At 43.7% G+C, this 17043-nt stretch overlaps 1 protein-coding gene across 2 annotated transcripts in view; it reads left to right on the top strand.

Annotated features, from left to right (window-relative positions):
• The window catches only part of TRAPPC10 (trafficking protein particle complex subunit 10), a 68548-nt gene that overhangs the window by 40327 nt on the left and 11178 nt on the right, over positions 1-17043 (top strand). Inside the window, exons 8-18 of one of the 2 annotated variants that reach the window (XM_087818450.1) lie at positions 1043-1189; positions 1809-1923; positions 2769-2845; positions 3612-3703; positions 5934-6074; positions 6394-6506; positions 8232-8746; positions 9264-9405; positions 11027-11185; positions 11881-12110; positions 16568-16668. In XM_087818450.1, coding sequence (XP_087674576.1) covers positions 1043-1189; positions 1809-1923; positions 2769-2845; positions 3612-3703; positions 5934-6074; positions 6394-6506; positions 8232-8746; positions 9264-9405; positions 11027-11185; positions 11881-12110; positions 16568-16668 — 1832 coding nt within the window. Of the gene's footprint in view, positions 1-1042; positions 1190-1774; positions 1924-2768; positions 2846-3611; positions 3704-5933; positions 6075-6393; positions 6507-8231; positions 8747-9263; positions 9406-11026; positions 11186-11880; positions 12111-16567; positions 16669-17043 lie in introns of those variants that run through there. The other variant, XM_087818451.1, reaches the window with a different exon arrangement.

Raw genomic sequence — 17043 nt, forward strand, 5'->3', positions numbered from 1 at the left:
CAACCTAGGTATGTGCCCTGACCAGGAATTGAACCTGCAACCTTTTAGTGTAGGGGATGGTGCTCCAGCAACCGAGCACCCAGCCAGGGCTCGGTTTCCATTTGGAATGGTACCAGTGACCATCTCACCAGAACTGGGGCCCAGAATGTCATTACCACCGAGAAAACAGCACTGCCGACTGTGAGTGTTGAGATGCTATTGCTTGTGAGACACTTTCCAATTTCAGAGATGCCAAAATGTGAAAAGTACCTCTTACTCTTAGAGTTGCTCATAGGCAGTAGATGCGTTTGCACAAAGCACATTTGTTTCACTATTTTTAATGGAGCAACGCTAACGTGTGCAGAACAGGAGGCTAGTGTACTGAACTCTGGGCACCCACCACCAGCTGCAGCAGCCCCCTCCCAGAGTTTGGCCAGTTCCCCCTGTCATCTCTGTTCCTGACCACCTTCCCTGCATTATTTTTAGGCAAGTCCTAGATATCATACTTCGTTTGTGTGTACATTTTTCAGTGCGTATCTCTAAGCAACACATGCTCTTTTTTAGAAACATGATCACACCTAGAAAAATTAACAGTATTTCCTAAGTGTCATCTAGTACCTATATAGCATTTGCATTTCTAGTATTGAATATGATCTTTCTGAAACGTGGCCCAGTGGCCGTCTGGTCTTAGCTTGCTTTCTTTGTAATGTGCCCGCCCTTCAACCCGAGGTTTGACTGGGTCGCAGACTTAGAGTAATGCTGACAATGGGCCTTCTTGTGGGCTGCTTCTCTTCATAAGCTTTCAGACTCTGTCAGTGAAAGGGGTACCCCTGCCAAGTCACTCATCAGCACCCGAAATACAGACCCAAATCATGTGTTTGGACAGAGATGACTCCTTCCTTGTACGTGAGCCGATGTAATTACTATCATTGTCCCCATTTTCTTTTCTGTAGTTTGGCAGATGACAGCACCGTTAGACAGGGTAGCTACTTGAGGGGTAGACTAGATCGTATGGGTTTGCTTTCCCCAAGCACCACCTCACGCCTGCTCTTGTGCCCCCCAGGTCTCCGTCCCACCCGGTGCGCTGGACTGCTGGGTATTTCTGAGTTGCCTGGAGGTGCTGCAGAGGATAGAAGGCTGCTGTGATCGGGCACAGATAGACTCGAACATTGCCCACACTGTGGGCTTATGGAGCTATGCCACAGAAAAGGTGACTCCCTGAGTGCAGGCGTGGGCAGTGTGAGCTGTGCCTCTTGGGTGGACCCGAGTAAGCTGTTTGGAGAAGTGCTGTTCACGCAGCAGCTACACGACTGTTCTAGTTACTTTAGGGCATGTCTGGTAGCAGCCATGGACTGAGTGGTTCCTACTTGGATCACTTTATTCAGCACAGATTCAGCGCTTGCTGTGCTTGTGCCAAAGGTGTGGTTCTCTGCCAGCAATTGGGGGTGATGGTCTGTAAAGAAAGGTGAAGCATGGAACGTGTAGAAATGCAGCGTGGTCCGTGTGTACGGCACGATGGCCTGCTGGAATGGGGTCGTGGGGGTGCAGGTTGAGTGGGGGACCTTGAAAGCCTGGGAGAGCATGAGTAGGTGCGTGGCGGAACCTGAGAATTACCAGCCTCAGAGCCACTCTGACAGTTACTGTGCTGAAGGTAGGAGTTTGAAATGACCCCAGTAAGATACATTTTTATATCTAGATAAGAAGCATTTAGATGGGAAAGGTAAATTTTTTCTAATATTTAGTTGGATTTTAATTTTTATATTTAAATTTTTAATTTCTCTGCTGACTCTTACAGCAAATTCATTGGAATTGTGGGCTTATCTCAACAGCTAAAGTCCTTGGGCTACCTGTGTGGACTTGTATCAGAAAAAGGACCTAACTCAGAAGACCTCAATAGGACAGTTGACCTCTTGGCAGGTTTGGGAGCTGAGCGACCTGAAACAGGTACTTTGTGAGATGCAGCTGTGCACGTAGAACAATAGAAAGTAATAAAATTGTAACTTGGCACATGTAAGTCAAGTTCTAACAATAAATGCTCACCATTTGGTCAATAGCATTCATTATTAGCTGACCAGGTAGATGTAGGATATTTTACCTTTTAGTAGCATAAAACAATGTTAGAACACATTGAAGAATTTGTTGGAAGGTTTCTTAAAACTGTGTCTGTTTCTCATTGGCTTCCATGAGCTGATGATGACTTTTTACAGCCCACATGGCATTTAAATGCACCAGTCTCCCTATGAATTAACAGATGATCTAGTGCTCTAACGATACGGCCAGACAAGTCCTTTTCCTCAGTAAATTACCTCGAGGTAATAAAGCACTCTAAAAGGAGCATTACTAGTTCCTTTGGGTACAATTATAGTGATGAGTATGACTTAGCATAACTTGTTAAAGTCAGGAATACTTAAGGAACTGAAAGGACTCTTACTCAATTGAAAAAATTTGAATGGGAAAATGTATAATATTAATATTGCACCGTTTCCCCCAGAGACCACCTCCAATCATTTGGCAATAATTTAATTCATCGGAAGATTTGTAATACATACTTTTAAAAACTAATCTCAGGCAAAGATATAAGTATTATATAAAGGGTTTAGACTATTTCATGCATTTATTAATTGGACAAGAACATAGGTAATCATGCAGTTTCAGTCTGCATGGCTGTGCCTGTAGTTCCCACAGGTGTCAGACAAAGCCATCTCCCTGCAGCAGGTGAGGGGCAGTGTTAGCTCACCTGTCTGGGCATGAGGAAGATGAATAAGGACTCTCATTTCTTTCTGTTTAAGCCAACACAGCTCAGAGTCCGTATAAGAAACTCAAGGAAGCATTGTCATCAGTAGAAGCTTTTGAAAAGCACTACTTAGTAAGTATTTCATATGTTGTTCCCCGTCTCCCGGTGGCAGAAAACCCAGCTCTGGAAGACTGTTGGCTGCTGTGACCTTTTGAACTGGGAATGAGCTGGTATTTGGGACCTCCTTCTTGTTGGCCTTCCCAGTTTCTTTGGTACCCTAGGGAGTTTCGGGTAAAACCTGAAATAGTTGGTGTTCATCAGTGTTTGTTAACACTCACGGGGCCATACTTAGGTACAAACTCATCTTCAGATATTTATAATTTGTTCAAAATGGCATTGCTCATTCAGTAGAATAGAAATTGTAAGAGAGGACAGTGAATGGTTTTTCGTAGACAAAGGAATTACTTGGGCTTGAACAGAGCTGTTGTGCTTGATATGAAAGGATTTAAATTTGGAATGTTAGGAAGCTCGGTGAGTCAGCTGCGTACCTGAGTCACGGTTACCTCAAGCATTGGACGGCAGCCTCTGATGGTTGTCCCTGTTACCCGAAGAGGAAAGACAGTACTAGAAGCGTTACCATGTGCAGAAAGTACTTTGACAAGTTAAATGTTCTGTGCCTGCTGAGTTCATATTTCTTTTATTAAGCTTCGTAATTTTATGTTCAAGTTAAGGACTTTGTATAAATCACATTACATAAAAACTCAACACAAAAGTAAATGCAAAGTGAAAAATGCTTTAATTTAGTAAGTCTTTTGCTTCAGCTTTGGGTAACTAAGTGTGGGATTTGTCTAGCACAAAAGTTGAAGTGCAGCATTATATGGTTTTCACTTTTCCACAGGAACTGTCCCATGCTGCCATCGAAATGTATACAAGTATCGGGAGGATTCGATCCGCTAAACTTGTTGGAAAGGACTTGGCAGAGTTCTACATGTAATTGATTTTAACTTTTCTTTCCATTTCAAACATTTCACACGTGTAGTAAGAGATTTGTTATGTATGGAGTTAATGTGCAGTGTACATAAAGTTATAGAATAAAAATGTAGAATCTGTTAACCAGCTGTCATCATTTTTTCCAATTTCTTTTGAAAACCAGATGGAGAGATTTTCACCTTGTTACTCTTTATAGCTGATGGTGATCTTTGCATTTCTTTAATTTAAATTAACATAATGAACTTATATATAACGTATATGTAGGTACTGTATGTAATATATAGTATTATAATTACATTTGTTTAATTTACAGAAATATGAGGAAATAGTTAAGAATCTACATCCAGTAGCAACTAAGTTGGGGTATAGATTCTTAAATGTTTTGTTTTATAGCATTTTCTCTGGTTTGTGTTAAGTGCCCCTTAGGAGTTTAAAAGCTTGGAGGTCAGTGATGTAAAGTAACTGCATGTGTTCTGTCATGAGAGAAGGTGACCATGACTGGGTGGTGGTGTGTACAGATGCAGGGAACGTCTCCAGCTTGGAGTCAGATTTCACAGAACAGACCCAAAACAGCATATTTCTCATGTGTTTGATAAAATCAGCCTGCCATAGAAGAGAAACCCCAGCTGGCAGTGTCATTGCTATTTGAAAGCATTGGAAAGAAATATACATTTAAGGGGAAAGATATTTAAGTTTTTTCAAAAGAAATTTTGTTTGAAATGACATCTTGAAATCTGTAGTAGTTTCATTAGGTAAAACAGGAAGAATAACTTATTTTAACTGATCGAAGTGGCTATAAAAGGGATTCATAGATCATCTAAGTGAACTTCTAGTTGTCCAGCTGTGCTTGGAGCAGCTGGCCAGTCACACTGCTGATTAATGACAGTCAGGGCTGGCACTGGCTTCCTTGAGCCTCCATCTAGTGTATCTCAGGAGTAAGTTATTAGTGGAACAAAGGAGCCGTATCTGCATATGCTCTAAGTGGGAACCACCTGGACACTAGTCCATTCTGAAGCCAGGAGCTACAGTGGCTAATTGGACAGTTGGGTCCTGGTTTCAGCTTGGCCACAGACTAGCTGGGTGGCCTATAGAGCCTATAGACTCCCTCCCAGCTCTAGAATGTAAGGATCTTTGGCTAGAGATAGTAACTGAAGAAGTATTGAAGGTTTGGACCTCTTTAAAAAGGGGTGGGAAGGGAGAGGACCATAAAAGTGTAGAAAAACTAACACATAATCTGATAGGTTGAAAAATTTTTGATTTGAGAATTTGAGAAATGTCATTGCTTTAAGAGTAGGGTAGTAGCCCGGCTGGGCGTGGCTCAGCGGTTGATCGTCGACCTGGGATCCAGGCAATTGGGGTTCGATTCCCGGTCAGGGCACATGCCCGGGTTGCGGGCTGCAGCCGATCGGTGACTCTCTCATCATTGATGTTTCTATCTCTCTCTATCCCTCTCCTTTCCTCTCTCTGAAATCAATAAAGATATATTAAAAAAAAAAAAAAAAAAAAGTAGGGTAATAAAAACGGATGTCTTCCCGAGTATGCCTACTTAGTGTTAGCCTTTGTCCCATGAGTTCAGTGGTCCTAGCCCTTTGGGGAGGGCAGAGGACCCATGTTGTCATGGAGGCTTTGGCAAGCTCTCCCTAATTGTGCTTTCAACTTTGTTTTATTCTGAACATCTTGAAGGTTTAAATTGGGAAGATCCTCTCTTGGGTGATAAGTGTTGCTATTTAAATTCTTCATAGTTTTCTGTAAGTCTTGGAAACCTGCTCAGTGCTTTTTGGCCAAGCTCTCCTCTTGGTTGGGCCATATAGCCTGCTTCTGTGTTTCCCTGTCTTCAGTCGGTGGGTGGCACCAAGCCCTGATTTTGTAGCTCTTTCCCCAACTTGCTGTGTGCCTTCACCTTCTCTTATCCTTGGCGTTCTTACATGTCAGCTTGAAACAGTGAATGCTGCCCTCACTTCTCCTGAGATTCAGCTACAAAAGTTCTTCGACTAGTGTGTGATGCTGGGCACACTGTGGGGATTCTCTCCATGAGCCATTCTTCAGGCCCAGTAATGTACTCCTGGTCTGGCGCTCTTTCTCAGACCAGGCCCATGCTCAGAGAAGGACTGTCTAAGGGTACAGAGGTCATGGAGGGTTGTGAAGGGTGGAGGGCAAGTCAGGAAGATTATGTCTAAGTTTGTTTATTATCATGACCCATAATGAAAGCTTCTGTTTGTTGATTTGCAAGGAGGAAAAAGTCTCCACAGAAGGCAGAGTCCTATCTTCAAGGAGCACTGAAGAATTACCTGGCTGAGGGCTGGGCGCTACCTATCACACACACAAGGAAGCAGCTGGCCGAATGTCAGAAGCACCTTGGACAAATTGAGAAGTATCCTTTAAGTGTAGCATTTTCATGAAATAGGAAAATTGTTTTTTGTTTAAACAGCAGCAATGCCCACAATTGAGTGTTTAATAAACAACTAATAATTAGGAGAGAAAAAGCAAACCTATACATAGGTACTATGTGGAATATGAGTTAAATGCCTAGTCCTCATATTTGGTCTCTTTGAGTTCCTAATAGTTAAAAAAGAGAAAAGAGACTACCTATTAGACTGCACTTTGAATGCCCTGGGGCCTGGAGAAGCCGTTTGCACACGGCACCCCTGGTGTAATATCCTTTCCACAGGCCCCTTGACTTGCCACTCCAGCTACCTTCAGACCAGTAGCCTTTTAGCCAGTGATCATCACTTAACTGAAGAGGAGCGGAAATACTTCTGCCAAGAGATACTCAACTTTGCCAGCGGACAGGCAGATAGCCCAGGTAAGACCAATTGTTAAAACTTGTTATTGTGAAAATTTTCAACTGTTACAGAAAAGTAAAAAGAATATGCAATGTATAACATACACTAACCACCTAGATTTGATAGCTAGTAACATTTTGCTGTGTAGCCAACATGTATCTAAATCTTTCTTTTTACTTTTTGCTGAACTTCAAAGCAACCTCAGATCAAATGCAACACTTCACCCTGTACTTGGAATACTTCACCCTGAGACAGTGGAGCATGCATCTTCCAGGACAAGGGCAGCCCCCCAGTCATGTCCAAGTAGACAGGGTTCATTCTAACTCCTCGGTACTCAGTAGCACAGCTTCAAATCTCCTCATGGTTTTTATGCATTATTTTTAGTCAAGTCTAATCAGGGATCATATATTACATTTGATTTATAGCTGAATTCTCTTTTAACTTAGAATAGTTTTTCTCATCTCTTTTTCTTTTTTTCAAGACACCAAAATTTTTTAACATAACAGCTGTACTGAAATAGAATTTACATACCATATAATTCACTTATTTTCAGTATACAGTTCAACAGCTTTTAGTATATTCGCAGATATGTGCAGCCATCACCACAATCCACTTTCTATCTCTGTAGATACCTATTCTGGATATTTCATGTGAATGGAATCATGCAATATGTGCTTTTTGGTAACCAGCTTATTTCATTCATCATGTTTTCACTGTTCATCCATGTTGTAGTGTGCCAATATTTCCTTTTTTTTATGGCTGAATACTATTCCATCCTATGGATGGACCACTTTGTGTGTATTCTTTCATCAGTGGTGTGTAAGACACTGACTTTTTACAGACATTGAGCCAGTTGTTTCATAGACTGACTTCTGGAATTGGTTTCGTGTTTCCTCATGGGAACGCCCAACAGGAAGGTTGATCTGAAAAGCTTACATTCAAGCAAAAGGTTTTGGCAAATATATTTTATAGATACTGCTGTGTCATAAGATTAAATTTATTGTAACACTTAGGTCCTGGAGTTTTGTTTGTCAAGGAGAGTACTTAGTGCCCTGGCGGGCATGGCTCAGTTGGTTGAGTGTCATCCCAGGCACCGAGAGGTCACCAGTTTGATTCCCGGTCAGGCACGAGCCCGGGTTGCAGCTCGACCCCCAGGGGCCACCGGGAGGCAGCTGATCAGTGTCTCTTTCTCCTTCTCCCTTCCTCTCTGTCTAAAGCCAATAAAAACATATTTTTAAAAAATGTCTTGCCCGGGCGGGCGTGGCTTAGCGGTTGAGTGTCAACGATCGGGGTTCGATTCCCAGTCAGGGCACATGCCCAGGTTGTGGGCTCGATCAATGACTCTCTCATCATTGATATTTCTATCTCTCTCTCTCCCTCTCCTTTCCTCTCTCTGAAATCAATAAAGATATATTTAAAAAAAAAAAAAAAAGTCTTGAAATTGAGGAATTGACCTGTATTTTTCTTCAGTTTATCAAAACAGAACTTAGAAACCATAGAGGCTTTATGATTTCCAGGAGTTATCTAGTCATGTGTTTAGGTTTTGCTTTTGACAAAGTAGCTCTTTGGTGTGTGAAGATGGTATGAGGTTGGGTAGTTTTAATCTGTCTCACTTGAACTTCACTGCTTCTTGCTTCTCATGCTGAGCATATTCCAGCTTGCCCAATGGTAACCAAGGTCCTGCTGCCTCTGCATCTTCTACAAGTGTGACTTGGGAAGAAAAATATGGTGATATGTATTTGCAGGTCACAAAGTCGTACTCCCTATGCATTCTTTTGCACACCTGAGAGATCTCCGTTTTACCCCCTCCAATGCCGTGGTACACGTGGGCGGTGTTTTGTCCGTGGAGATAACTGTGTGCAGTCAGATGCCTGTCCCTGTCCACATGGAGCAGTTCGCCATCAGTGTCCACTTCAGCATCGAGAAAAACAGCTATCGGAAGACTGCTGAGTGGCTTACCAAGCACAAGACGTCCAATGGGATTATTTACTTTCCGATGGAGACCTCGCTTTTCCCCGTGTCCCAAAACAGTTTACCAGCTCTGGAGTTGTATGAGATGTTTGAGAGAAGCCCTTCCGATAACTCCTTGAACACCACAGGGATTATATGCAAAAATGTTCACATGCTCCTGAGAAGGCAGGAGAGCAGCGCTTCTTTGGACACGCCCTTGGGGGTGGCTCTAGAGGACGGGGCCCATGTCCTGAAGTGTGGCGGTGTGACTCTGGAACCTGGGGCCAATACCATAACCTTCAGGACGCAGGTATGTATTGAGATGGGGAGTTGACCTCAACAGTGGTCAGCAGGGGGTGCTGGCTTCCGAGAACTGTCTGAAGTGTGATGAGCCTCAAGTGGAGGCCTCTGTCCTTTTAACCCCGTATTGTTTTTACCCTTAAAGAAAAACAGACTGACAGTGAAAGTTTATACTTCTACAGTTTTAAGGCAGTTGATAAAATTTGAATGAAGCTCATATCATAGCACAATTATTTATGTTCTCACTGGATTTAGGGTTTTTTTGCCTTTGTATTAAAATACACTCTCACTTGTTAAAATGAGATTTCAAAGAAGATGGCATCCGTCATGTTAAACTTCAGAAAGACATCAGTCGAGGCAGTCTTAGAGTCCTTTGAACAGCCTGCATGTCAACGTGTGAGCACAGAGCAGTGGGACAAAGAGGGTGAGAAAGACAGTCATTCCAGACATCGTGGCACAGCCTGCTCTTAGGGTGCTCACAGTTGCGAGAGTGGGCACCGACTTTCCAATGCTTGGTTTGACTCTAGGCCAAGGAGCCTGGAACGTACACGCTGCGACAGCTGTGTGCCTCGGCGGGCCCCGTGTGCTTCGTCGTCCCGCACCTCTCCCCACGGGCGTGCTACGATGTGTACTCCCAGGAGCCGCAGTTGTGCGTGGAGCCGCTGGCTGGTGAGTGGGCTACGCAAACTGGGACCATGGTGTCTGGTTTGCACTTAAATCCTTTACAGAGGAGTCGCATGAAAGCAGGATTTTCTGCACCACCACACTTCTGTACACTGTAGCTGGATCCTGTTAGAGGCATTTGGGTAGGAACCAGCTGACTATGACTCTTCTGTTCATTGAACACTCACTTTTCTGTAATTACTAACTTTAATCTTTAATGAGCATGGCGTATCCAGACATAAGAAAAATAAGAGAAAATTAGCAATCAGTTAATGTCTAATGCAGAGAATTTAATAAGTAAGTATACTTTCTTGCTTAGAGTGTCATTTCAAAGGCTTAGTGCTGGATTTTGTTATATTCTATACTCTGATCAGAAGTCCTTTCCTTTGAAAGTGTTGATTACCTTTGATCCCCTATCGCAGTATTTGAGAAAGTCAAAGCTGCTGTCCTTTTTGTTCAGGCCTAAAAGTAGAAGGGATTGGTGTAAACAAATGATTTAAAACCACACACCACTTAATTAAAACAGTAATGAGTGAATGTCTCAGTTGTTCAGGCCAAAACAATGTATTTATTGGCTTGTTTCTTCCATTTGAAAAAACCAAAGAAAGCATTTTTTCTACTTAATCTCCCCACACTTTCTATTTTTCTGCCTTTAAACTTCTCTGAGCAGCTCTTTCAGTGCAGTGGGCAGCTCATCAGTTTCATAAACTTCTCCCATGGCCATCAGGAAAGGCCCTCAGATGCTGAACACAGCAGCCTCTCAGATGATTCTACAGTCAGAGAACCAATTGTGAAAGGGCTAAGCTTTGTTGCTGGTGGGGCCTAGGAAGTGCCCAGGGATACCAGCCGGCTGTGCTCATGCCTCCATGCTGCAGCCCCTCACTCCCTCTCTTGCCCCATGCCTTCCCATCCCTCTGTCTTACCTGCTTGTTGTTCCACTTATTTATGCATGCATTGGTTATTTCATTGTTTAAAAAATATTTTCATTGATTTCAGAGGGAGGAAGGAGAGGGAGAGAGAGAAACATCAATGAGGAGAGTCATTGATTGGCTGCCTCCTGCATGCCCCCTACTGGGGATCAAACCTGCAACCAGGGCATGTGCCCTGACTGGGAATCCTGTGACCTCCTGGTTCATAGGTTGACGCTCAACCACTGAGCTGTCCCGGCTGGGCCATTGGTTTATTCTTGTATGTGCCCTGACCAGAGATCGAACCCTCAACCTTGGTGTATTGAAAAGACTCTCTAACCTGGGCTACCTGGACAGGGCTCATCAGTGTGTTCTTTAGTGTCATTTCTGATTCTCTATTACTAACTTATTGGCAGGTAAAAGTTGAGCCCCTCATAGACATGGTTGCCACCGTGATCCCTAACTCTAAACCAAGGTGGTGATGAGACCCCTCAGGCTCACAGATTCTCTTATTTCTAGCAAGGGCCCCTCAACCCTGCAGTCCATGTAATTGAGATAAAAAAGTGAGGGTGGAGGGGTGGAAACAGTGAATTTGAGGAGTATCTACAGTGAACAGATGTTTTCTAGTAGAAGAAATAGTGTTTTTTTAGCCTTATACTAGCTCTTCCATTGGTATTTTTGGTTGAGGGTGATGCTAATTGCAGTCTTTTTCCCTTTAGATAGCCTTTTGGCTGGCATTCCTCAGAAGGTCAAGTTCACCGTTACTACTGGCCATTATACAGTAAAGAATGGGGACAGCCTCCAGCTCAGCAACGTGGAAGCCATGCTCATCCTGTGCCACGCAGAGAACAGAGCAGTGATCTATTCCAACACGAGAGGTAAGGCGGCAGTCACCTAGCAAAGGTGCCTCTCAGTGTGGTCACACCCATGAGGATGTGAAGAACTGTCATCCCTTTCTCCTCAGTTAGCATCTGAGGCCTGCTTCTGTCTATGACTCTTTAGTGGCTGCTTCCTGCCTGTGGGTGGGCGGTGACCCTGCCCCTGGGCCCATGCTTGATAGAGACACCCTGCGGGCCTCCAACCTCCTCAACCCTCCCCACTTCCCTCACCAAAGAGCAAAAGTAAGTCAGCCTTTTTAGGCACTGATTGGAAGCCCTAAAACAGTCCTGTCTTCCCCGATCCCCAGCCGTGAGGTGTGGAGGGAAGGATACTGCTCCCTTTCTGGGGGGAGTCTGGCAGTGTGACAGAGTGGGCGTGTGTTGTGCAGGGACACACACAGTACTTGGTGGGTCACGTAGGAAGTGCCCCTTTTCTGTATTCAGACTGAGCACAATGACAGTTCTCTGGCCTGACCAGCTGGCTTTTGCGCAATGTTACTCTGTCTTAGGGGGTTTTGTTCCCAGTTTTCCTGCCTCTTCAGTCCCACCTTCATCCTTTCTAGACACATGCTTTTGTGTGCATAGGAGCAGCAGGAGTGGGCTGGAACCTCACAGTTAGGCCACCACCTACTAGAAGAAAAGGTACAAGGAGACAGAAGGAATGTGTGTGAAGTGACTTTTTCTCTCTTTCCTAGAAAAGGCTTCTGATGCGTCACTCCGGGTTCAGTCGTCTGACAAGGTCACAAGCATCAGTCTGCCCGCAGCACCTGCATACCACATGATTGAATTTGAACTGGAAGTTCTGTCTCTACCTTCAGCTCCAGCCACTGGAGGGGAGAGCAGCATGCTGGGGGTGACGGAGGCCCAGAGGAAGCCTAAGGATATACAGAAAGCTGGCCACTGCATGGCCACCACGGACCACAAAGTAAGGAGGGTCTGGACCTGCTCACACCGTGGTGGCAGCCTCTGCATCTCCTGCTTGTGCTGAAAGACAGTACATGAGAGATGACTTCTGTTCAAAGGGCCGATTGCCAGCTCCTGATACCACGAGCTCTTGTTGAGTTTAGCACTTATATCTGTGAATTACCCCTTCTTTGATAAGGGGTACATCTTGGAAAGACAAAGACAAACAGGCTCTAACTTTTCTATCCCAACTCAAGAGGGAAGGACAGTTTATTATGAAAGATAGTGTTTGCTTAGAGGAGGTAACTTTGGGTCCATAGTGATTTGTCCTAGTGATTAGGCTAGAGGGAGTTCTGTGTGTTGGTGTGCTTCAGTTTCCGTCTACTGAAAGGTCACATCAGACTTAGCAAGAGAAATCTCACTTTCGTGCTGGTATTTATTGACAGTTATTTGAGCGATCCAGGACTTTGGTCCCATATCCACAGCCTATCAGCTCATAGAATGTGTTGCTAGCATTATGCTTGCTCCAGGTGTGTCTGTGTCTTGTAGCACAGATGCCTACCGGTTCTGAGGGTTTCTGACCAGCCCAGGTGCTGAAGTGCATTCTTGTGTTTCCATAGGTCTGTATATATTTGCATACTTTTGGAAGCTGCTGCCTGAGGGACTGGCTTCTAGTCAGCCTTAATCTGCGTGGTGAGATCCTCCTCTGGGGCACTGATAGTTCTTGGCACCCAGTCACTGGGAGGTATTAAAAATAAAATAGGCTGCTTGGACAAGCACAAAGGTTTGAGAAATAACCAACTAGTGCAGGGTTGGTCAATAGGGTTCACTTCCTACACAAAGCCATTCCTTCCAGATGGGAGAGGTGGCTGTTTCATCTACTACATAGAAACCAACACAGAGGGTCAAGGAAAATGAAGAAACATAGGAATATATTCCAAATGAAAAGACAAAAGAAGACCTCAGGCAAAAAACGTTAGTGAAAGGAAATTAGGTAATTTACCCCTGATAAGTAATTCACCTGATGTTTCTAAAGATGCTCACCAAAGTAGAGAAAATAGATGAAATGAACACAGTAAGACCTTCAACAAAGAGATGGGAAATATAAGAAAGTACCAAGTGGAAATCACAGAGCTGAAGAATCAATAACTGGCCCGAAAAAATCCACTAGAGGGGCCAGTGGCAGACTAGATGAAGCAGAAGAGGGGTTCTGGCAGCTGAAGACCAGGTAGTGGAACTCACCCTATCAGAGCAACAAAAAGAAGAAAAGACAGAAAGCAGAGGTAGCTTAAAGGGATTCATGGGACAGCCCAAACAGACTAGCATTCACATCATAGAGCTCCCAGAAGGGGAAGGGGGAGAGTGAGAGGAGTGGAAATCTTATTTGAAGAAACACTGGCTGAAAAGTTCCCTAACCTGGAAAAGAGACACCCAGATCCAGGAAGCCTGAAGAGTTCTAAATAAAATGAAGAGATCCAAATTAACACACATTATAATTAAAATTTCAGAAGTTAAAGGCAAGGAGAGAATCTTAAAATCAGCAAGAGAAAATCAACTTGTTATGTACAAGGAAATCCCCATAGTATTGTAATAAAAGCAGACACATAGGTTATTGGAAAAGAGTAGAGAACCCAGAAATAAATCCATACTTACATGGTCAATTAACTTATGACAAATCATTCAAGAACATACAGTGGGAAAGGATGTGTCTTCAGTAAGTGTTGTTGGGAAAACCAGGACAGTCACATACAGAGAAATGAAACTGGGCCACTATCTAACACACAAAAAATAGCTCAAAATGGATTTGAACATAAAACCTGAATCCATAAAACTCCTAGAAGAAAACAGTCAGTAAGCTCCTTGACATAGGTCTTGGTGATGATTTTTTTAATCTAATTTTTTGAAAAGCAACCAAACTAAAAATGAACAAGTGGAACTACATCAAACTAAAAGGCTTTTGCACAGCAAAGGAAACCATCGGCAAAATGAAAAGGCAACCTACTGAGTGGGAGAAAACGTTTGCAAATTACATCTGAAAAAGAGGTTAATATCCAAAATATGTGAAGAACTTAGACAAATTAATAGCAAAACAAACAATCCAATTGAAGAATGGACAGATATGAATAGACATTTTTTTCAAAGAAGACATACAGGTGGCCAACAGATGCATGAAAAGATGTTCAACATCAGTAATCATCAGGGAAATGCAGTCAAAACTTCAATGAGATACCACCTCACACCTGACACAATGGCTGTTTTCAAAAATACAGAAATAAGTGTTGTTGTTGAGGATGTGGAGGAAAAGGAACCCTTGTGCACCATTCATGGGGTTGTAAATTGGTGCAGCCTCTATGGAGGTTCCTCAAGAAATTAGAACTACCGCCCTGGCCAGTATGGCTCGGTTGGTTGGGTGTTGTCCCGAGCACTGAAAGGCTCCCAGCTAGATTCCCAGTCAGGGCACATGCCCAGGTTGCCAGCTTGATCCCCTGTAGGAGGTGTGCAGGAAGCAGCTGGTTGATGTTTTGCTCTCACATCAATGTTCCTCCCTCCCTCTCTTCCTTTCCCTCTAAAAATCAATAAAAAAAAAATTCTTTTAAATAAATAAAATAGCTCTAGCCGACTTTCTCAGTGGTTAGAGTGTCTGCCCGTGGACTGAAGGGTCCCGAGTTTGATTCCAGCCGAGGTTGCAGACTCCATCCCCTCCATTGGTCAGGGCACGTGAGGGAGGGAACCAGTGGATGTGTGTCTCTTACATCTGTGTTTCTCTCTCTCCCCCTTCCACACACTCTGGAAAGCAATGGAAAAAATATCCTCAGGTGACAATAAATAAATAAATTAATTAATTAAAACTAGGACTACCATATGATCTAGCAGTACCACTTCTGGATATTTGAAGAAAACCAAAACACTAATTTGAAAAGATATATGCACTCCATGTTTAGCCAAGATATGAAAGTAACCTAAGTGTCCATATGTGGACAAATAGATAAAGAAGTGACACACGCACATGCATAGTGGAATATTATTCAGCCATTGAAAGGAATGAAATTCTGCTATTTGCAGCAACATGGGTGGATCTTGATGGTATTATGCTAAGTGAAATAAGTTGGGGAGAGAAAGGCAAATACTGGATCATCTCTCTCAAATGTGGAATCTAAAAAAACAAACAAACAAAAATACCCTGTAGATAACTGAGAACAGATTGGTGGTTGCGGGTGGAAGAAATGGGTGAACTGTTTTTTGCTTTTTGTTTCAGATTAAATGACCAAGTTTTAGAAGTGTGTGTATAAAAGGCTAAGAGATGCAGTCATTTCAAAGAGATTATGGCATAGAATATCAGACCAGTCAGCACCTAAAGAATAATCGTTTTTGCCCGGCCATGTGGCTTAGTGGTTGAGCATTGACCTATGATCCAGGAGATCTTGGTTCCATTCCCTGTTGGGCGGGGCACGTGCCCAGGCTTCGGGCTTGGTCGCCAGCAAGGGGGGCCAGCAGGAGGCAGCAAATCGATGACTTTCATTGATGTTTCTGTCTCTCCCTCTCCCATCCTCTCTCAAATCAATAAAAATATATTAAAAAAAAAAGAATAATGTTTTTGCCTGGCCTGGTATGGCTCAGCGGTTGAGCATTGACTGTTGATGCAGGAGGTGGCTGTTTGATTCCTGGTCAGGGCATATGCCTGTATTGTGGGCTCAGTCCTGAGCAGGGGGCATGCAGAAGGCAACCGATCAATGACTCTCATCATTGATGTTTCTCTCTCTGAAATCAATAAAAATGTATTTTTTAAAAAAAGAATGTTTTCATTTTTCAGCCCTTGAAGTTTTTCCCTCACCTGATAGAGTTCAGGAGACAACGATGGTGTTTATTTCGATTAAGAGCCTATAGAAATGCTGAATAAGTTTCCATACTCAGTGTACTTGGCTGTTTCATGGGGGAAATTAATGGAAGCCTGAGGCCTGGCATCTGCCCTTACAGGAATTAATAGCTTTGTCCACACGGCCCTCAAATTGATGGATTTTCAGTTATGCACTCAGCGTCACGTGGATTACGTGTTTGGATAATTCACTTAATTGTGTAATAGTTAATGACTGATTAGTGTCATCTGGACATCAGTGATTGAAAACACTTTGTCATAACCTCCTGCACAGTAAAAAATACGTTTGGCATCGTGGCCACATGTGCGAGGATAGCGAGGAGGGGTTTGTGCTGCTTGCTGTGTCTCTGCTCCCCAGCCGTTGGGACCCGTCTGGTGACTCCTGGGTGTTCTGCCAGTCTACGTCCATTTTTCTCGACTGTGTATGTAACTTTGTGTCTCTCCTATGTTTGTACATATGTTTAGTGGGGTTTTTCTTCTGATTAAGGAATTGTAAAGCCATCAAGTGTGTGGGGAATTGGCAGCCACCACAGAGGTGGATGGATGGTGGTGGTGGCTCTGCTGTTGGTGAGTATTCTGAATGGTGGCCCTCTTTTTCCCCTCAGGTGTCCATCGAGTGCCCGTGGTCCATCTACTCCACCGTCATTGCACTGACTTTCAGAGTGCCCTTCAGGACCACACATGCTGTGCTGTCAGCCGGGACACGGTAAGGGAGGCCCTGCTCCTGTCCCAGGCTCTTTGGCACAGAGACTCTTGCTGTTCAGAGCTTGGTCTTGGTGACCTTGAGCATGTCTTACATAACCATGATGCCATTGGCCACTACAGTACGCAGTCTGTACTTAGATTTCCCTGGCTGCCTCAGAAGTGCCTCTGCACAGCTGGTTTGTGGGATGTGTGATCCAGCCAAGTCCCGTGTGGTTATTAGATCCCTTTTTATCTCTCCTACCCTTGTTCTTCATGCCCATGACCCACTGAAAAACATGGGTCAGTTGTCCTCTGGAAGGTTTGCCATTCTGCGTGGCCTGGTTACTTCCCCGTGGGTTTGTTAACCTAGTTCCCCAGGAACCGCTAGTTTCTTCTA

Source organism: Miniopterus natalensis, chromosome 6, assembly GCF_054644295.1.
Source record: "Miniopterus natalensis isolate mMinNat1 chromosome 6, mMinNat1.hap1, whole genome shotgun sequence".
NCBI lineage: Eukaryota > Metazoa > Chordata > Mammalia > Chiroptera > Miniopteridae > Miniopterus > Miniopterus natalensis.